Source organism: Rhinolophus sinicus, linkage group LG05 (genome assembly GCF_036562045.2).
Source record: "Rhinolophus sinicus isolate RSC01 linkage group LG05, ASM3656204v1, whole genome shotgun sequence".
Taxonomy (NCBI): Eukaryota; Metazoa; Chordata; class Mammalia; order Chiroptera; family Rhinolophidae; genus Rhinolophus; species Rhinolophus sinicus.
In genome coordinates, this window is record NC_133755.1 from 65,598,016 (window position 1) to 65,620,177 (window position 22,162).

At 47.4% G+C, this 22,162-nt stretch overlaps 2 protein-coding genes across 18 annotated transcripts in view; both read left to right on the forward strand.

The window, feature by feature from the left end:
- Positions 1–5,072, forward strand: part of CNGA3 (cyclic nucleotide gated channel subunit alpha 3) — a 33,662-nt gene extending 28,590 nt beyond the window's left edge. The window contains exons 6-7 of the mRNA XM_074333916.1: positions 341–447; positions 2,806–5,072. Coding sequence (XP_074190017.1) covers positions 341–447; positions 2,806–4,205 — 1,507 coding nt within the window. The 3' untranslated portion in view covers positions 4,206–5,072. The remainder of the gene's footprint in view (positions 1–340; positions 448–2,805) is intronic.
- An 8,651-nt stretch (positions 5,073–13,723) lies between these two features.
- INPP4A (inositol polyphosphate-4-phosphatase type I A) overlaps positions 13,724–22,162 on the forward strand; it is a 108,829-nt gene continuing 100,390 nt past the window's right edge. For 13 of the 17 annotated variants that reach the window (XM_074332328.1, XM_074332336.1, XM_074332335.1 and 10 more), the window contains exon 1: positions 13,724–13,976. The gene's annotated coding sequence lies outside the window, so the exon portion shown is untranslated. Of the gene's footprint in view, positions 13,977–14,101; positions 14,343–14,534; positions 14,586–22,162 lie in introns of those variants that run through there. The other 4 variants (XM_074332330.1, XM_019753807.2, XM_074332331.1 and 1 more) reach the window with 4 other exon arrangements.

Genomic DNA, 22,162 nt, shown 5'->3' on the forward strand with positions numbered 1-22,162 from the left:
ATCTCTCAGAAATTCTAACATTTCTGTTGGTTTGACCCCAGAAAGGGCATGTCCTCAGCGTCACCTCACTCCACCAGCGAGGCCTAGAGAAACTGCCCGTCCTGGGGCCTCAGAGCTTCCTGCTCAGAGGCAACAGGGCCCACTCTTTGGGGTTCAGATGTTCTTAGGCGCTCTGTGGCCTTGGGACAGAAAGGCTTCTCAGAGCCTGGGTGTCCTCATCGGGCCCTGGGGTGATGACAGTGGTGTAAAAAACCCTGCAGGCAGGGCTGTTTGCAGAGCTAAGCCGGTGCCTGCAGGGGACCCTGGCCTGGACACCTTGCTCCCTGTCACTCTGGTTTAGGGCCTGTTTTGATGAGCTGCAGTCCGAACACCTGATACTGTGGCTGGTGCTGGACTACTGTGCCGATGTCCTCTATGGCCTGGACGTGCTGGTGCGGGCCCGGACAGGTGAGTGTGCCCAGACTCCTCTGGGCCAGGCCCCAGGCCCCACATCAGGAGGGGTCGGGGGACCACAGGCTGTCTTCAAGGCAATCCACAACATTTGGGTGGACAGTATCCACCTCTGACCACTAGAGGCCTGGCAGATCTGGGGACATCCAGTAATGAGGGGTAGGGGGTTTGGGGGGAGGGGTGATGCCACCTCAAGCTCCCTCTGCAACGACCCTATGGACAGGACCCTGAGCAGGAGTCAGGACACCTGGGTTCTGGTCACTATCCCAATGATCTGTGTGACCTTTTGCAAGTTGAGCTGTGTCTCTGAGCCTCGTTCATATCACCTGTGACATAAAAAAGCCAAACCATCATCTCAAAGCACCCCTCCAGCTCCCAACGACTGCAGGAAGCAAGAGACAGCTCAGTCACTCTTGGAGTTCTTCTTGGACAGTCAGAGGACCCAGGATATGTTACTCTGTGGCTTTTAAAGAAGCTTTAAATACAGAGAACTAAAGTCTAAAACAGGTCCTTCCTTCAGATCGCCTCTCGCTGCAAGTGGGCGCTTAATCCCACTCATGCCTTAGCCTCCCAGCTGTGCATTCTTGGGGCACCTTCTTCTAATTAGCACAAAGACTTCATATAAGCTAGTGGAGGCCCTGCTTGTCACTTGCATGAAAAGCTGTGCTATTGTTGTCTACCTAAACACCACCAGCTCACAGCAACAAACCTTGGTGTGGCTTTGCAGGGTACAAAGCATTCAGCCCACCTTGCTTCCTCAGTAGACCTGCTGTGTGAGAGACAAGTGCAGGCACGATTCTAGAAACTGAGACCCAGAGATGCTTGAGTGACTGGCCCAAAGTCCACGGTCACCACCCAGTAGGGCCAGACTGGCACCCCACCTGCTTCCGTATCAGTGCCCAGCATCTTAACTTAGAAGACCTCACGTACAAGCTTGAGACTTGCACACGTGACTTAGCCAGTCCTGGTGGTCGGCCACTCCACGGTCACATAAGCCGATGGAGACACGAGAGCTCTGTGAGTGACCCAACTTATTGGGCCGACTGTCTCTGCTTCAACCAAGCTTCAGTGGGGCAAGTCACCCTCACACAGACATTGGCCCCACCCCTTTTTTGTGCTTGGGTACTATCCTTGGTGACCTAAGATTCAGCAGGAAGCCAGAGGATGAGGGAGCAGATGGGTACAGAAACCAAATGGCTGTGGATTATACTCCAAGGGAAAAACTGGTCAGAATTGAGAGAAAATGGATTAAGAAGTATCGAGGAGTTCCAAGGCACAAGGCGTGGCACGTCATGATCTAGGCACTCAATAAACACAAGCGTAACAAAGAATGAAATACGGGCAAGGGGGCTGGGTAGCAGGGAGCTCCTAGCGTGTGGCAACAAACTCGATGTTTGCTTTTCCCAGAGTGGGCAGTGCTACCTTGGCTGCCTCAGAGTTGGCCCTGGATATTGTTAGAGGTGCCCCAGATCTAACTTTGGGGACGGCCCAGCACTCTGTATTACACAGAGCCCTCAGGGTGATTCCGATACTTACCCAAACCTAAGAAGTACTCGTTATGTTATTCTCTCGACTTTTCCGCTCATTTGAAAATGTTAAAAAGAAAAAAGAATGCAAGTCATGCTCACCAGATTGATTTCACCAGTAACAACACCTCATGACTCTCAATGTCCAGAACAGTCTGATTTGGGGTGTGTGGGGGGGGTGCGTGTCTCAGGCTTCATATGTTTTCAGAGCCCCTAGGGTGACAGCAATGTGCAGCCAGGAAGGAGAGCTACTGCTTTCCCAGGCAACCTCTCTAAAAGGTAAGCCGTGCCCATTAGTGACTGATGAAATCAATTGGATAGGCCAGGACCTGTGCTTTTAAAAATTTTATTAATATTTTCAAATATAGGCAAATTCAGAGCAAGTGGTATTATGGACAGTTATCAGCATTTTGCTAATCTTGTTTCATATTCCCCCAAACCTCCTTTTCTTGGTTGGAGTATTTTAAAGCAAAACTCAGACAGTAACCTTTTCAGCACCTATCTCTAACTTTAAAGGGCCCATTTTTAAAAGTATAACTCCTATTTATCTTTTAAAATTTAATGATCACTCCTTGTTATCATCTAATACCCAAACCATGTTCAAATGTACCCAGTTGATCTATATTTTTTAATTGAATAAAATAGATGAGAACATCACAGACTAGAAAATATCAGAGTGCCTTCTCTGTAGTGTGGCTTCTGAAGTGGTTTCTATTATCTGTGTATAACTATGTCTTCTGTATTCATGTTGTGAAATACCTTTCTTTGGGCCATGGTGAAAAACAGGCGGCCACTTTGATGTCCAAATGACCTCCATCTTCTTCTTTAGGCTTCCTCGAGCAAGGTCTGATGGTCAGGGATGCCAAGAGGCTGTGGCAGCATTACACAAAGACCTTGCATTTCAAGCTGGACGTGTTGTCCCTGCTCCCCACAGACCTGGCATATTTTAAGCTGGGCATAAACTACCCAGAACTGAGGTTCAACCGCCTACTGAAGCTGACCCGGCTCTTCGAATTCTTCGATCGTACGGAGACAAGGACCAATTATCCCAATGTGTTCAGGATCGGGAACTTGGTCTTCTATATTCTTGTCATCATCCACTGGAACGCCTGCATCTACTTCGCCATCTCCAAGTTCATCGGTTTTGGGACAGATTCCTGGGTGTACCCAAACATCTCAAACCCAGAGTATGGGCGCCTCTCCAGAAAGTACATTTACAGTCTCTACTGGTCTACCTTGACCTTGACCACCATTGGTGAGACCCCTCCTCCTGTGAAAGATGGGGAGTATCTCTTCGTGGTCATAGACTTCCTGGTGGGTGTCCTGATTTTTGCCACCATCGTGGGCAATGTGGGCTCCATGATCTCGAACATGAACGCCTCCCGAGCTGAGTTCCAGGCCAAGATCGACTCGGTCAAGCAGTACATGCAGTTCCGCAAGGTGACCAAGGACTTGGAGACGCGGGTTATCCGGTGGTTTGACTACCTGTGGGCCAACAGGAAGACCATGGATGAGAAAGAGGTGCTTAGGAGCCTCCCGGACAAGCTGAAGGCTGAGATCGCCGTCAATGTGCACCTGGACACGCTGAAGAAGGTCCGCATCTTCCAGGACTGTGAGGCGGGGCTGCTGGTGGAGCTGGTGCTGAAGCTGCGGCCCGCGGTGTTTAGCCCTGGGGACTACATCTGCAAGAAGGGGGACATCGGGCGGGAGATGTACATCATCAAGGAGGGCAAGCTGGCAGTGGTGGCCGATGATGGGATCACCCAGTTCGTGGTCCTCAGTGACGGGAGTTACTTTGGGGAGATCAGCATCTTAAACATCAAGGGGAGCAAGTCGGGGAACCGCAGGACTGCCAACATCCGCAGCATTGGTTACTCGGACCTGTTCTGCCTTTCCAAGGCGGACCTGATGGAGGCACTCACCGAATATCCCGATGCCAAGAGGGTTCTGGAGGAGAAGGGCCGGCAGGTCCTCATCAAGGACAACCTGATGGACGAGGACCTGGCCAAGGCCGGGCCAGACCCCCAGGACCTGGAGGAGAAGGTGGAGCACTTGGAGTCCTCCCTGGACACCCTGCAGACCAGGTTCGCACGGCTCCTGGCCGAGTACAACGCCACCCAGATGAGAGTGAAGCAGCGTCTCAGCCAGCTGGAAAGCCAGGTGAAGCTCTGTGGGGGCAGCCCTCTGCCTGATGGGGATCCCCCAGAACCAGAGCCCAAACAACAGTGAACAGGCACAGGTCTGTTTCCTGCTTCCTGGAGCCAGCTGTCAGTGTGATGCTATGTGGCCGTAGCTACATGAAAAGGGATGTGGAAGGAAGGCTGTCCAGCTCTGGCCTTTTGCAAGCTGTTGTGGCCTCGGGAGAGAGCCACTGTTTCCTCATCTGGAAAATGAGATTCGTTATGTCCTCCCCAGTCAAGTGCAGGTTGTGACGAGGGCCACACGAAACTGCATGGGACAGGGCATTGTAACGTGCGAGGTGTCCCCAGTGCAAGTGTATGAAAGTGTGGGCACAGAACTTTTTTTTTTTTCTTATCCACAAGGAATTTTTAGACTTTTGACCTTCATTTTGGTGTAAATGGAAGGTTAGTTAGTCCCCTTCCTATTCCCGCACCTCCTCCTGCCACCTGCTAAGGGAGATGTCACAGACGCTAAAACTACAATGTGGTAATGAACTGAAATCAGCTTCACACCAGGCAGTTTGGGACAGATTTCTGAATCTGGTATCACCTCTTAGGCTCTTTGGCACCCTAGAAACCCTGGGACTTTGGTGGTGCTGTGACAAGCACAGGATGAAGCAAGGTGACCCCATTTGGGGTCACTTCAAGTCTGTGACACAAATCCAGATGTTCTGCTGTCCAGCCTCTGTGAAATGGGAATCTGTTTCATAGAAAAGAGCATCTCAGTTGGGGAAGAGGACCTCTTCTCCTAACACGCCAAAGGGACTCAAAGACAGCCTCTCACGTTCTTGTGTGAGGGTTCTGGGCAGCCAGTCTGGGCTGGAGGTTCTGAGCTGGAGGACAGTCATGTTCTGGGGAGCAGCTCTTCTTTCAGGTTGGAGGTTGGAATGGGGTCCTCAGCCACACAAAGCTGACAACTGGGACTTTGAGAAGATGTGTCCCTTAGGCCATATCTTTGCAAACTGCCCCTTCCCTCATCCTGGGAGAGGAGGCCTCACTGTCCCTTAGAATTACATCCTGAGGCAAAGCTCTTAGCTAGCGAAAAGCATGTAGAGTGCAGAATCTTGCTTTTAAAAAAATCCACTGAATAGAATTCCATTAACATTTTATAAGATATTTATATATTTGGATTCTATGATTGAGAATCCTTTGCTTAAATACGCATTGTAAATTATCCAAAGGGAGTCATTCTCCTGATGCAGAGAAGCCATAAGGGCAGGGGTTCCTTCACTTTCTTTCAATGTGTCTCTCTTTCTCTTCCCTCTTTCTCCTTCCTTCCTTTCTTCTTCCTTCCCTTCTCTTCTTCCTCTTTCTTCTCTCTTCTCAAAGTGTCCCATTTTGCTTTGGCCACTGGGAAGTCTCTGTGGTCTAATGTCATCATCCATATGCTACATAAAGGGGCCCCCATGTAGTTCACACAAAAGGTGCTGCACTTTTGAGTATGTATTATGGGTCTCTTCTGGTGTTCATGATGGATCATCTGACCATTTTAACTTTTGAAAATGAACTTAAAATGTCTATTAAAGGAAGGTGTGATCCAAGCTCATATCATCAGCAAAATGTAACTAGCAATGTATTCTCCAAATGCATATATTTTAAAAGCCTTAACTGTCAATGATGCCTACATTCTTATTTACACAGAAAAAATAAAGGCCTAGATTAAAAAATATTGAATGACTCCTGCTTCATATTTTGTCATGAGGGAAGATGCAGTCCTGGGGTATATTTCTAGGGCAATGGCCTGGCCTCCCCAGAGAGAATGAGGCTGGTGAGCATGGGACAGCACAGAGTCCACATGAGGGGGCACGCACAGCCAGAAGCAGGTAAGAAAACGCCACCAAAGCTGCAACATTTGTCCGAGGGAAAAGATGAAAGCACTCAGATATATTTGAAGTATATCCCAGGTGAGGTGCTAAATTTGCTGGCAGCATTTGTCCAGGGTCACCACGGGGGGATTGAGGCAGGAAGCTGGGGGCAGCCTGGGTAAGTATATCCCCAGCTTTTCCTACTGCTTATGCCCAAGGAGTTCGGGTGGTAAGTTAGAATGTGGACTTTGGCAGACTGAAAATGCTTTTCTAAATTGCAGAGAGGAGTTTTTGTCTCATAAAGATGAAGATGCTCACACCTGTCACCAAGCAACCCTACTTCTGGCTCCACATTGTAGGAAAGCTCTCACCTACATGAATCCAGAGACTGGTACAAATGTTTGTTGCAGCATTGTTTTTAGTAGAAAAAAGAAAGTAACCTAAATATCATAATCTAAGAACAAATTAGGAAAAACATATAATATGTCAGGTATTTCACCATAGAGGGAATTAATTGTATAGGTGGTGGAGGGCTGAAAGGGCAGACACAGAGCACTGAGGTTATCTGGAGAGAGGAGCTGCAGGGAACAGCTGTTGGCCCTCGGGCTGGGGAAACAAAGGGAAGGGGTGCTCAGAGGAACCCCTCAGAGCTGGATCCTGCTGGCTGTTCCTGGTAATTTAGGAACTCAGAAGAGTTTGGCAAAGATGGGACTTTGAACATTATCTGAAGAGGGGCATTGCATGGTGAGATAGCTAGGGCTATATAAGCAGGAGAGCAGGCAGACAGGAAACAGAAAGCCCCTTCTCCCCTTCCCCTTCCCTCCAATCTTCCTTGTAGAGAGTTCTAGAAAAGCAAGGACAGGGAGACGGACTTTGGACTTGATCGACAGTGTCGTGTCATTTGTATTTATTTGTTCACACGTGATTTTAATATTTTCCCCATTTGTTTATTAGTTATTTGAATTTTATTCTCTGTGAGTTGTCCATTCCAATCCTATTTTATGCTGACTAAACACGCCAGAGAAACAGGGTCACCCCTATACAAGGCCTGGGTAGGGAGAAACATTAAGTGCAGTTAAAACAACCTCAGGACTCAGGAAATCGCTCGCCTTATCCTCTACCTCCAGCCTGTTACTGTGTTTCCTTGAAAACATGACCTAACTGGAAAATAAGCCCTAGCATGATTTTTCAGGATGACATCCCCTGAACACAAGCCCTAGTGCGTCTTTTGGAGCAAAAATTAATATAAGACCTGGTCTTATTTTGGGGGAAACACAGTAGATCTAGCATAGCCTGTTTTCCCTTTAGTGGAGCAGATGGCTCATTCTTTGGCTGAGGACCAGAAGAAAGAATTGGCTTGTTTTTAGTAGCTATGTTCAGGTCTGTCACACATGGTCGCTCTAGTAATTGTGCACTGCCCAAAGGAGTCCCTTCCAAACAGCATCCTGCATTTGTCGCCATCAATTTTTGTGTTTATTGTGACCATTTTCCAGAAGATGGCAGTAGAGGGTCTTGTTCTAATGTAGTGATTACAATATGACAATTCTCCAACAGGGAGAGCTAAAGAGTCTTGCGGCTGGGTATCGTTCATGAGTTTTTAGTCAAGTCAATTTTTGACTCCCACTAGAGTGTCGCAGCATATCTGTAGCAATGGTTCACTTCTGATTTCTTTTGTATATATTCATATACAAAATCAGTTAGCCAATATCAGTTGCCCCTGGAGAATGTAGCTTCTCCTTAAGATTTACAATGTCGGGTTGGCCTGGTGGCTCAGGTGGTTGGAGCACTGTGCTCCTAATGCTGAGGTCTCAGCCATCGTGAGCAGTTGTGAGCTGCTGTGAGCCATCGACAGATGACTGGCAACCGACTGCCTCAGCCCAAGGGAGTGCAAGGCTCATAATACCAGCATGGGCCAGGGAGCTGTGTCCTACACAACTAGACTGAGAAACAGTGGCTTGAACGGGAGTGGGGGGGAGGTGGAAGAAAGGGGAAAAAAACAAAGATTTACAATGTCACAGGAAAAGCTGGCAAATGTCATGATCAATCTCCAGAAAAAAGATAATGGGACACGTAAGCATTAAAACTGTGAAATAATTCATGTCCACGAAAGTGTGTATATCTATTTCATAACAAATCAATACATGTTAGTGATTTTGAGTTCCTAACAATTCAAAATTTCTCTTTTTGCCTTTGATAATTTACTTCATATAATTTTTAAAAATGGCTTTAAGTGTGTTATAATTGTTCATATTGAGAAATAAAAAAACCAGTAACTGAAAAAAAAAATTGTCTGCGTGGTCCTGGCCTGTTGAATGTCAGTGCAGTGAGCTGCTCACACTCTGAGATGCTGTTGGGGTCCCCGCTCCCTTCCGCAGTGGAAGAGTGGGCAGTGTCTCCTGCACAGTTCATTTACATTGCTTCCCCCATACTCAGACAGTTGGATTTGCACAAGTTAAATGAGCAAATGGTCAAGCTCCACCATGTTTCCCCATGTGTTGTAGGCAAAGGGTACCGTGTTCAGAGCTCTGGGGCCGCTATGGTGGGTTAATGTTGCTTCCAGCCAGCCGGGTGACGTCATGGCCATTGCATCTCTGCACCTGTGGCAGGGACAGGGGCGTGGGTCAGCCAGTTTCTGGAGCCGCTCCAGCTCTGTCTTTCTCTGATCTTACCCGGAGAACAGAAGAGGACTGTGGCCCTTGTGTTCTGTAGGTCACTCTGGGTGGCCACTGGTGCTTTGTCTAATGTTGGCCTGGCAATTAAGATGGATTCTTTCCCCAAAACATTAAAAACACATTATCGTGGAAGGAACTGGAACTGGGAGAGGTTGGCTCTAAGCCATCACTATCACGGGTTTTGCAGTTGTTGTTTGGAGCAGGGCAGTCCCTCCCGTGTTGGGAGCATCACACTGAGGACACTGGGCATCTGCCCTGCCTCCACACATGTAACACTAAGTGCCATTAGCACCTGCAGTCACCTTGACAAGCCAGCCCCTTTTCCACACACTTCCCAGTGTCCCCTAGGGGGACTAGTTGAGAACCACTGAAATTTATTCTGATTTCAGAAATTAATTTGGCTTTTTAAAAATTATTTTGGGGGGAAAGTCCTATTTCCTTTCTATTTTAAGTTAGATATATATTGTGGAATATGGAGTTCTGTCCTTGTAATTCATTTTTGTCTTCTACAAGCCACTCAGTAATTCAGGTCAAATATATTTAAAAGTAATTCCATTTTCTACCAAAAGCTCACTCTTTAGAAAAGTTACTCACCCTTAGATCAAGGCCCACTTTTGCGGGTGTGGGAGGCAAAAGGCAAATCCACAGATTTAGGAGAGGGTGAGAAGGAGGAGAGGCTGGTAAGGGAGCCCCCCCCCCCCCTCTTATCCAGCCTCCCTGCCCCACTCCCTTGACCTTGCCCAGGCCAAGCTTTGCTCCACGTCCTCCTAACTCATACCCTGATGGCACCCCCACCATTCAGTCTGGGGTTGCTTATCTTTCTGACAAATGGTGGATGGGCAGGGTGGGGCTGGGAGGGGGAGAATCTGATTGCAGCAAAGAGAAAGATTCTTGCTAACCTGATAGAATTGTGGTTTTGTTTTCTAATAGAAACATTGTTATAATATCAGTTAAATAGAAATCTATAGACTTCCTGGACACCTCGTCCCCATTTGTAACATTGATTCTCTAAGAAAATAAAAAAAAAAAAACAACAGCAATTTTAGACAACTTTGCAAACAAACTTTTATTTTTGGCAACTCCTTTCATAGGATTGATTTTTGTTTCGGGCAGTGACAAATAAGGGGACTATAACAAATGACTCTCTTTTTCTTTTTTGACTCTGTTTTTCTTCCCCATCAGTCAGAAGAAACATTGACATCTGTGCAGAGATCCATTTCTCAGTGTACTCAGGAGCAGCTGACATTGTCTTAAATGAAACCATCATCCTACTTTTACTGCATCCTGGGAATTTCCATGTTCATCTTCAGTCCCCTGGGTGAGTCATCAGCTTTCTCAGTTTGTTCCCTGGGCTCAGAAGTACGCATATCCCCAACAATTGTGGAGGGGGAAGCCATCCCTCTGTGTCCCTCTGCCACCTTTACTGTTCCCTCCACACCTGGTAAGAGTCCAGCGCCATTCCACACTGAGATTCAGGACCCCGCCTTTCAGTGCATTTCTGGACCTGTTTGTAACTCAGTCCTGAGAGGAGTGCTGGAAACTGACATGGCAATGACATGAAGCTCCAGATGAAGAGTGAAAAGAGGCTGCTGCCTGCATTACACTGGAGCTTTTGGCCTTCTGGACCCTCGCCTCTTCTGTGGATAGAGATGCTGGGGCCGTTGAAATAAGTTATTGAAAGCTCAGCATCTGGTTAGCACCTTATTTCATGCTATCAGCACCATTCATTCATGTAGTCATTCATTCTATATCCTACATTGCTAACACATACTCGTAAAAGTTGGGATGGCTTTAGATGAAGTAGGAGAGACAGGCAAGGGCTGACCACCTTATTTCATGGCATATCTTTCTTTTCCCACCCTCTTCTCCCTGGTGATGCTCTTTATGTGGTGGGAAGTTGCTTCTCTCTGGATGCTTTGCAGATTCTCTCCATCTTTGGCTTTTGACAGCTTGATTACAATGTGTCTAGGTGTGAATCCCTTTGAATTTATCCGAGGTGGAGTTTATTGAACTTCTTGGATGTGTAGATTAGTGTTTTTCATCACAAAATTTTTTTTTAATCAAATTGGGAAGTTTTTAGCCATTATATCTTCAAATATTCTTTCTGTGCTTTTCTCTCTCCTCTTCTCTGGAACTCCTGTTAGGTGTATGTTGATATATTACATGGTATCCCACAGATCTCTGAGGCTCTGTTCATATTTCTTCATTCTTTTTTTCTTTATGTTTCTCAGATAGGCAATATCAGTTGACCTATCTTCAAGTGCTAATTCTTTCTTCTGCCAGCTCAAACCTGTTGTTGTACCCCTCTAACAGATTTTTCATTTCAGTTGTTGCACCTTTTGATTATAGGATTTCTATTTGGTTCTTTTTTGTAATTCCCATCTTTTTATTGATAGTCTCATACTTTCCTTTAATTTTTGGGACATGATTTCCTTTAGTTCTTTGAAAATATTTATGATAACTGATTTTGAGTCTTTGTCTGGTAAGTCCAACATTTTATTTTCTGATGGACATTCTATTAGCTACCTTTTAGCCTGTGTTCTTTCCTGTTTCTTTACATGTCTCATAACTTTTTGTTTAAAACTGGACATTTTAAATAATATAATGTGGCAATTCCAGAAACCATATTTTCCCTAACCTAGCATTTGTTGTTGCTTTTTGTTTGTTTAGTGATTCCCTTGGAATAATTCTTTGAAGTCTGTATTCCTTGTCATTTGTAGGCACTGGAGCCCTTGCTTGGTTAGCTTAATGACTTGCTAATGATTAGACAAAGATATTCTCAAATGCTGGAACCAATAAATATGTCTTCCTGTCTTTAAGGATGGGCTCTGTGTGTATGTTGATATATGTCTTCGATGCTCAGGCAGGAGGTTTACAACTCTGCCTTAGCCTTCCCTTCTTACTTGCTCAAAGCTTTAAGGCTACCCAGAACTGAGAGGTTATGGCCTTCTCAATTCTTTCCTGGGCATGTGCACAGTTGTACATGTGTGTGTACTTTTAAATTCTCAGAAAGACGTCAGATCTTTCCAAAGTCCCCTCATGGACATCTAGGCCTCAGTATTTCCTTTGAAGTTATTTGGCCAGCCTCTTGTTAGCTCCAACTGGTGTCACCACCTTAGGCAGCTGTGGTGTTAAGCAACTGCTACTGATTGCTTCACCAAATGCCCTGTGGATAGAGCCATTTGCACAGAGTAAGCTCTCAGTCAGGTCAATTAAGGACAAGCCTTGAAATTGGATTTTTTCCAGTAAGCTGTCAGACAAGTTAGATAGTGACAAGTCTCTGGGGCTAGGACTTGGGCAGCAGAGCTGTTGATTACAGTTACATATATTCTCTAATAAAAGCACATATAAACATAACTCACGTTTAATAGCCCAAAAAGAAATTCTCATTTAGGTTGGTTCAAATCCTCCAAATAACACAGTTCAGCTCATAATAATCATCTGTAGATGATCTAAACCAACTTCCTAATTGTATATAAGGTTATGTAGGTTGTGTGTTTATGATTCAGCAGGTCTGGCATGGGGCCTGGGAATTTGCATTTCTAGCAGGTTCTGAGAGGATGTTAATGCTCCTGGTTGGGCAACTCATGTTGGGAGCTTCTAAAGGATGGGGCTCCTTTCTTCCATCATGTTGTGACGCGTAGGGAATGTATAGCACCATATTTACTAACAAACTTGGCTCCTTTTCTCTCGATAATGTGTACTCTACAGTATAATTGGAACCGTATTCCTTGCCACACTGAAAATGCAGAAATCAAATGACAAATGTTATTGAAAACCTGATCCTCATTCAATGTTTGTTACTATGCTAAATGAATAAATTGTTGAAATTGAACTGATATCTATTTTTAAACGTGAATTTAAATTTCTTTTTTTTTTTTTTTTAAAGCTATTGATTTAAAAACTCTCTGGCCTTGATTAAAGCTAGCATGGCCATAAAATGTATTGTGTGAACTCTTCTAAGGACAGTTTTGAGAGTAAAAGGGGACCCTATTAATAGTTTCGCGGGATAAAAGGTGTCAACTGGCATTGTCCCAGGTAAATTAGGTGTATTGGTCGCCCTTATTTTAGAAAATAAAATATAAAAATATTTTCACATTTCCACAAGTTTGATTTTCTGGATTAAAGTTCTGTCAAAATTTCTTTCCATTTATCTGAACAAATAATAAAAAGTATTTTGTTAATAAATTACTTTTCAGAGGAGAAATAAAATCATCAGAAAAAAATTAAACTTTAAAAATAGTTTTGTATTTGCTTATTTTTATTCCAGACCGATGTCTGCATTTGTTTTTTGGTGACATGGGGAGACCTAAATTCTTGTTTAATTTCTAATATATGGATGGCATCTTTTTTTCAAAAAGCAAATTATGAATGCTTGCTTTTATACCTGAGGGATGTGGCCTGAGAAGTGTTCTGATTTATTGAATTAAAATAGTTTTAAGAAGTTTTAAGGGGAACAATTTTTTTCTGATAAAAATTAAAGACTTCAAGATAAAATAAATGTTTATATTCAGTCCAGTATTTACCCTTGCTCAAGCATAAACATTAAGGTTTGAAGTCACATTAAAGTGAAAAATTTCTTCCAAAACTTTTATGGAAAAATAACACTTTGGGAGAGAAGTGTAGGGAGTTGATATTTGATGAGTCTATACATGCATATTTACACAATATGCCAGCACAGGTCTGGAAGGATGTCAGCATTATCTCTCCTTTCTGCTTATCTGCATGTTCGCAGTTTGTTGTCAGTTTTGCGTGTTTCTAGGTTGAGTGTTGCGTTTTTGCGTGAGTGTTTGCGTGTTTCTAGGTTGACTGTTGCGTCCAAACGTCTCCCAGGGATTGCGTGCACCTGCACCACAGGCGGCGCGCTCACTCTGCGGGCAAAAGGCGGAGCGTGTCCCCGGGTGGCAGCTCTCCTATGGACCCGTCTTCCCTGGGGACATGTCAGGGCCTCAGGAACCTCAGTTATGTGCAGAGGTCCAAGCCCCAGGAGGCGGTTCAGTCCCTGCCGGGCGTGGGGTCTCGCGGGAACCCAGAAGTAGGATTCAGAAGCCCGTCTCGGAGGCGGACCCGGCGGGGCGCATGCGCGGCGAGGGGCGGGCGGGCGGGGCGGGGCCGCGCGGCCTCCTGAGCGGTGGAGACGCAGGGGCTTCGGGCTGCGGCTGGTTGGCGGCCGGGGTGGGCGCCGCGGGCCGGGGCAAGAGGACCAGCGTCTGGAGCCCGGCCGGAGCCCGCGACTTGGCGACTCAGCGGCGGCGCTGCAGCTGCGGGGCTCGGGCGCGCGGCCCGGAGGAACGCGGACGGCGGGACAGCCCGGCGCGGGCGCCGCGGGTCGGGGCGCGTCAGGTAGGTGGGTGGGCGGGCAGGTGGGCCTGGGGGCGGGCGGGCCCGGGGCACGACGGAACCGGCCTCGGGATGCCCCGGCGGGGCGCGGCGCGCATCCCGACACCCCGTGCGCCGGGTGCGGACGGCGCCGCGGTTGTCATGGAAATCTGCAGCATAGCGGTTCAGTCGCGGTTGCATCTTTGGAGATCTGTCCGGCCCTGCGCACCAGGCAGAGTGCACACCCGGCGCCCCGGCCGAAGGGAGCGGGGAGCGGGACGCGGGACGCGGGACGCGGCGCCCCGGGCCGGTCGGCGCCTGCCTGGTGCGTCCAGGGCGGATCTGGCGACTCCAGATGCCGAAGGCCTCGTTCAGGTGTCAACATACCGGGTAAAAATAAACGTGCGGCTCAGTGTGGGATATCTGCCGTCCATCCTCGCCGCTCTGCCCCTCGCTGCCGGCCCCTTGGCCCCTGACAGCATTTCTGGCATCTTTGCATTTTTTGTTTCTTTCTGGCTTTGCTTGTCAATGAATTGAGGCCTGAGACATTTGCAGGGAGCTATGACCCTCTCTTGAAAAGCCAATCATGAAAGTGTAGGCCACAGAAGACTGAAACACTCAAAATGTCAAAGGGTAAATTTATGTCTTTGTGGATTCCGCTTTCCCTCCCCCGTGTCGCCTGCCCTCTGACATTACATAATGGTGTGTTCCTCCTGCCTGAGTTCGTCTGTAATGACAGATCATGAAAGTATTCCTCTGGGTGAGAAATAATTAGAGGCTGTGGTCAAGCCTTGTCTTTTGCCTTGCCTCTGTGTTTTGTGTGTGTGGGGGGCACCTTAGGAGGAGAGTTTGATTGGTTACCTGCCCCTTAGAGCATCTAAACCAAGGGAAGGGGCTGGGGTGGCAGTTTGAATGTTGCAGTGAGGTTCTGCGTGATTTGTCTCCGTTCACCATGGTTTGTGTGGACTGTGGGCAAGCTAGTGAGGTGGGGACACACGGGCCGACTTGGGTGTGAATTCTGGACCTGCCACTTGCTAACTGTGGTTCCGAATTTTTTCATCTCTGAAAGGTGAGAACAGAACCTACTTTGCTGAGTGTTTTTGCAATCTAGATGCTGTAGGCATTGGCTATGCGTGTAGCATAGCTGTAGGTTGGCCTAGAATTCAGCCTGCTTTTTCTTTGGTTGAAAATAGGCTTTCTTTAGCAGGACTTTTGTCTTTGGATCTAGCCTAGGACCTTTGCTTTGGGGGTTCTTTGAAGAAACGTTTAATCCTGGAAGATTGAATTTATTGGTTTGTTTGAAGAAAGATGAGTGATGCTGTCCACGTGGGAAGGTCACTGTGGTCGTCCCCTGAAATGGCCTAGAAGCAGTGACACCCCAGGTCAGTGAACGCACCTTACACCCCAATCTGTGGCAGTGTTGTTTGTGAACAAAGCCCCACAAGGCGTGCCCTGCTTTGTCTCGTAAACACATCTGTAGCAACAAGCCAGAGTTACAGGGATGGTTTGCCCTGAAGATAGGGCTTAAATGAATGGATGCCAGACAGATTCAGAGAGAAAGGATGGCTATGTTTCTATGGAACTGAGGCAGAATTAGTCATACTAATTCTAGTAGCTGCTTTATTTATCTAGCTACTCTTCACTTGGCTAATGCTGCCTCAGAGTGCTCATCTGCTCAGGTAGAAGCCCTATGTTCCAACTAGAGTCGAAGTCGAGGGCACACAGTTAATCCTATTGTTTTGGAAACTGGATATTTTGTCATATTGCTGTTATACTGAATATTAGGATCTTTAGAAAACAAATCACTTTGAGGAAAGGATGAAATAATATCCATGAGAGTTCGTTGTGAGCTGTAATGCATCAGAGACAGGAGGTAAGCATCAGAGACAGACAGGACAGAACTGTTGACCCTGTTAGTCCCGTTAGCCACCTGCTGACCTGGGAGCATTCTTTTCAGCCAGCAAATCTGCAAATGCACCAGAGGAATGGAATGGGAAGATGTGTGGGACCACTTGATCCCCAACCCGTACCAGTGGCTTAACATCTCAAGAATCCAGTAAGACAGAGTGGAGGGGTGGAGGGGGAGACTTGGGACCAAGACTGTTTTTATCCTGGTTTCTTACGGAAAACTCCTTTATAGGTTACATGTTCCAGGCAAATCCCCATAGCATCCTCAGCTTCTCATAGTGTCAGCATGCTTTGGCTATCACCAAGGGGAAAAAAACCCAGCACAAATCTGCAGTGAAGGAGGCTTAATTATGTTGATCTGTCTTTTGTGGAACTTGATTAATGTGCTGGTCTTCAGAGATCCTTCAGAACAGTGTGTTCCAGTGTCCTGGGCCAGAAGTCCTGTGAAGAGAGCATATTCTGGGGAGACCAACGTTAGCACCAGGGCAGCCCACTTCAGTTTGTCTCTCTGTGCTTTTAAGGAAAATGCCATCATGAACCTATCCCCCTATAGGAATTTACCTACATTTCATACATATGCACACCTTGCTCTCTTTAAATTTTTTGTTTTTTTTGGGGGGGGCAGCCATCTTAGTGTGTCTCAGATGCTGTCGCTCAGTCCCGTTCACTGGGCATGTTAACTTTGATCCCTTGATTAAGGTGGTGTCTGCCAGGCTCCCTCACAGAAAAGTTACCATTCCCCTTCGTCATGAACACGTATCTCATAGGGAGATAACTTGAGACTATGTAAATATACGTAGCTTTGACACCTCATACTTTCACCGCTAGTTCTAGATTCCATTGCTGATTCTCACCTGAATCAGTTATGATGCTAGTTGGCAGATCGTGATTTTCCAGTTTCATATTTATTTCTGTACCTACTGGAATCGTACCGAAAGGAAGAACTTTTCTTTCCCTTCTTTGATGTACATCTCTGCACTCATGAATTCCTGCTTTACGCAGTAGATGATCGTCTGTCACTCTCATTCATTTTGTTGCTTAAATTGTCCCAGGCTTGACCCGCAGGACCTGCATCCCGTTGGCTCGCAGCTCATCTTGATGTGTCCTGATCACTGTCTGAAGGCTTCTTTTTGGCACATACCCTTCAAGACTCAGTCTGTACTTTCCAGCCCTGGAATCAGCCATTTCACTAAAGAGTCCTGGTCCCTTTTATTGGAGAATGGTATTTAAAAAACTCAAGATGGGGATGCAAGGTGTATTGGGGTGCAAGGTATGTGCATGGCTACTGGGGTGTCACTGCTTCTAGGCCATTTCAGTGGACAGTTGTTTTCATCGTTAGCATAAATGTAGACATGTTATACAAAATTTTCTCTCATTAGCTTTTTAAATTTAATGCTGTGCCTGGAGATCTATATGTACTGACATGAAGAGTTTGGCTTTTTTTTTGGTCTGTATTCCAGAGTATGGGTGAACCATAACTTAACTATCCTTTATTGATGGACATTTAGGTTGTTTCCAATTTTCTGCTCTAAAAATAGTGTGGAGTCTGTGAACAGTACCATTCTTAACACGCACAAATATCTCAGTCTCCTAGATGCCTCGAAGTAGAATTTCTGGGTCAAAGACTAATTTTTAGTTGATAGTTTTTCCAATTGCTCCCTGTCCCCACTGCCAAGAGGCTTTATCAGATTGTACTCCTTTCATTAGTATGAAACTGACTTTCCCCCTTTCACTCAACCGACACTGAAGAGTATCAATCTTACTAATTTTTGCCAACCTAATGGATAAAGAAGACATTATTGTTTTCTTTTTGTGTGTGTGTGTGTGTGTGTGCTTTTTTTTCCCCTAAAGATTTTATTGGAGAAGGGGAACAGGACTTTATTGGGGAACAGTGTGTAGTTCCAGGACTTTTTTCCAAGTCAAGTTTGTCCTTTCAATCCTAGTTGTGGAGGGCGCCGTTCAGCTTCAAGTTGTTGTCCTTTCAGTCTTAGTTGTGGAGGGCGCAGCTCAACTCCAGGTCCAGTTGCTGTTGCTAGTTGCAGGGGGCGCTGCCCACCATCCCTTGCGGGACTCGAGGAATCGAACTGGCAACCTTGTGGTTGAGAGCCCATGCTCCAACCAACAACTGAGCCATCCAGGAGGCAGCTCAGCTCAAAGTGCTGTGTTCAATCTTAGTTGCAGGGGGCGGAGCCCACCATCCCTTGCGGGAATCGAGGAATTGAACTGGCAGCCTTGTGGTTGAGAGCCCACTGGCCCATGTGGGAATCGAAGGGGCAGACTTCGTAGTTAGGAGCATGGAGCTCTAACCGCCTGAGCCACCGGGCCGGCCCCGACATTATTGTTTTAATTACATTTCCCAACTTACCCAACATGTTGAAAACCTTTTCTTGTTAGCTTATATTTTAGCTTCTGTGAATTACCTATTCCTAGCATTTGCCCATTTTTTCTTATTAGGTTCTTCTTCTTTATCCTACTGGACTGTGGAAGTTACTGTAACTTTGGACTTTATTGTCGGCAGCCTTAGAAGTTTCCTTTAAGAGTGATATGTGTTCATCCTAAAGGAGAAGGACCATTTTCTGAGCACCTCTGCATTCCAGGCCCCGCAGGGTCCATGCGCATCCTCTGGGGCGATCCCAGTGAGGGGGCAGTCGGGGTATTGAGGGTGAGGCGTGGTAAGGCACCCCCTAAGGGTGGTTGTGAGCGAGTGGTTGAACTGGCCTCAAACCTAGGTCTGTCTAGATTTAGTGTCATTTCCAGTGAATCCCATAGCCTCCTTCTCAGGATGCTAAAAGTAATGCCGGGCTTCATGGAGCAATGTTGGGATGAAAATGAATCCTTTTGAGTCCCCAGTAGCAACAACTTATATTTTCAGTATTTTAATTTATAAGCAAGAACTTTTTTTACTCAGTCCTGCTCGCTGAGCGTACAGATCTTTCAAACCATTTATTTTACTCCTGGAACTTGTGGGCTCTGGAGCTGAGCTGCCCGTGAGCCCCCAACTAGCTGTGTGACTTTGGGCAAGTAGCTTGACCTTTCTGTGCCTCGGTTTTCTCCTCACAAAACCAGGCTGCTGGTGGTAGCCACCCCATAGGCTTGTGTGGGGGTAAGATGAGTCAGTAGACGGTGAGTGCTTGGAGTGACACCTGGCGCCTGCGGAGCGCTCAGGGACGGCAGCTGTTCCAAGGAGTTCACGTACAGAATAGGTGCAGGCAGCCTGGAGTTTGTGTTTACGTCAGCCTTTTCTCTGTGGGTTTAATCTCTTAACCCTCCTTTTCGTCATAACCTGGCTGGGGAGCAGGAAACTGTCTGTGGTCTCTGCACACTCTGGGCTCGTGGCCGGTCCTGTCCCTGCCCCCGGGCCTGCCAACTGGTGGCCCATGGCCCCTAACCTGGGGCAGGTAAGACATGGCAGGCCTTTCCATATGGAGTCTGTTCACTGAGGTTTGCCTGATAAAGGCCTCAGAAGCAGGTAGCACCCAGTGGGGGAGAGTCATGTTATGGTGATAAAAATGAGGTGTCTATTTTCTGGAATAGGGTCAGGAAGACAGAGGGGTGTCCTCTGGTCTCCAGGAGGCGGGCAGGGGACCTCTGGAGGAGGAAAGCGTTCACCTCCCAGCTCTGTTCCTGGGACCCTGTCCGAGCCCTTTCCCTCAGGCACCTGGCCATTCTCCTGACCTGGATCCTGCACGCTGTTCCTGTCGCCCTTACGAGGCAGGGTTCTGGGCCTCTGAAGCCCATCCTCTCTTCCTGCTCGCTCGCTGCCCGTGTCTCCACCACAGCCCGTCAGCTGGTACCAGCTGCTGTTACAGGAGCTGGCCGGGAATGTGAATTCACTCTGGGGTGTGGAACTCTTCCCTTCCCTCTCCTGTGTTGCTTGCCTTTCCAGTGGTGGATTCTCTAACCTATTAGGTTAGAGGTTGAATTTTCAAGAAGAATGACCCAAATGTATTCCAGCCGTGTAAAGCGAATATATAGTTAGGCAGGTGGGTGCTTCTGGGGAATGGCGTCCTCTGAGGAGACAGGGAAGCCTAATTCAGGGGTCTCCCTGGATGACAGGGTGTGTCAGTTGGGGTGCTTTGGGCTGCCAAGTAAATGATAACATTTATTATCGCACAGCACGAGTGTCCCGTTGTGTCAGCAGTTCTGCAGTTTCAGCAAAGACCTAGATGCTTCTCCTCTCTGCACCCATCACTGCTGGTTTCATCCAGGGTCTGTCTCCTCGTGATTACAAGATGGTCCTTAGGGCCAGTGGGACTGACAGGAACAGGAGCAGGGGACCACACACGCCAGCCAGTCCCCAGCCCGTGTCTTCCCGTCCTCCGTTGGGCTGTGGAGCAGCGAGGACCGAGAACTGAGGCTGTGAGCGTGGTGTGTGCTGATGGCCTTAGAAATGTCCCTCCACGTTGTCCCCAGATCAGCAGCGGCATCTCAGGCCCCGCCCTCCATCAGGAACTCTTGGGTGTGGCCCAGATCAGTCCACAAGCCCTTAGGTGATTCTGATGCAAGGTCACAGAGGAGAAGTGCTGTGGTCAAGACCCCAGCCAATCCTCGGCTGGAGGTGGGACTCACTGGCTTTTCCTGAATCCGGAGAGGACAGTCCCCGAGTAGGAAGAAGGGAGAGTGAGTGGTGAGTGGTCAGCCACAGTGTGAACTGAGAAGTGTTTAAGGAGCCTGCGGGCAGCTTTGCTCTCCTGGCGCCCCGTTTATTGGCCCAGCCGTTGCCCAGCTCTACGGCCTGCGGCCTCTCCAGCTCCTCGGAGCGAGGCCCACATCCTCCTGCCGGGCTCGGTGCTTCCTTAAAGGAAGCAGTGTTGTTGACAAGCTGTCTGGCCCAGGTCTGGCCTGCGATTCGCTTTCGAAGCCGTTCCCAAAGTGTGTGCAGATGGGTAGAGTTTGTATATAGTCTGGTCCTCCTTGCTCAGTCAGAACAGAATCCAGACAATACTGTTAGCAGGGGCTTGAGCAATGCTGACGGAATTGGCCGAAGGGACTCCTTTCAGTGGCAGTTTGTTGCTCTCTCTGGCTTTGCCCAGAATGACCAGCTTTATTGTCCCCTTTCGCAAGTCGAATAGCTCCAACTTTATGTCTGGGTGAAGTGAAATAGCCACCCTCATGGTGTAATTTGTGAGATCAAAATAGCCCGCTGTTCCAAATTTTTCGTGGAACTAGTGAGCTGAGGTATTTCTAGATTTTCTTGACTTTCCAAGGTTCATCTCAATCCATAAAAAACATGGTTAGGAAGTCTGGCACTGAGCTGTACGTGCCAGGTTGGTGCTAATTACTGCGGAAGGACAGCTCCTGGGGGGAGGGCCAGAAGGTTTTTTCCAGTGGCAGTGGTTTCTGCAGTCCATTTGAGGTTGTAACCAGCACTTAACATTTTTTTGAAATAAAATGGAAAATGTCCAAGTATAGTTTTTGTAAGAAGGGTAAGCATTTTTTTTTTTTTTTTTTTGAGAAAACGTAGTTATTTGCATGTGGTATATGTTTGGATATTGTCACACTGTGAATGTTTCTTACTGTAGGTTTTGGTAAAAATGTGTCAAACCCAAGTGTTGAGCACAGAGAGGAGGGGGCTACACTGGACGTGTTTTCCTGGGGAGAGGGCCTGTGACTCACCATAGCCTGAGAAGCGCTGGTCTAAAATGAGAGGGCTCTCTTAGTGGGGTGGGCCCGGGGGAGTGGAGCTGGAGCCCACGAGGATGGTAGGAAGAAAGGCCTAACCTGTCTGCTCCTGCTCTGGTTTATTGTCTGGTTGTTTGATCACCTGGGCCAGATCCTGCCAATGATTGTGGGGGTCCTTAGCATGGCCACCCTGAGTGATGGGGGGCTATGGCAGGGAGCAAGCCGGTTAGTTTGTCAGAGGTTTAAAATTTAACTCTGGATGCCTGACCCATTCTTTTCCTAACAGGGCAGATCAGCAAGCCTCTACCTATGGAGAGAGGGGGAGGGGCGGAAGAAGGGGAGAGGCTGGGGGAAGAGCAGGGGGAGGGGAGCAGCAGAGGGGGGAGGGGAAGTGGGAAAAAGATAAGTATCTGGTCCCATTGAAACCACTGCTGCCTGTGATTCCTTCCTGTAATCCTTTGTGGCTTAACAGTGATGGGACAACTCCCAAGTCACCTTGGCTGCCTTTGGGACAGGGGTGACATGCATTCTGTCATGGAGGTGTTAGTCTGGTTTTTGTCACAAAGCACATGCAGTCATGTCCTTGGAGTGTTTGTGTCTGTGTTTCGAAGGGGGCAAGTTGGATTGTGGAAAGAAAAAAAATGCTGGATGTGAACCTGAGCCAACTTCCTCATCTGTGA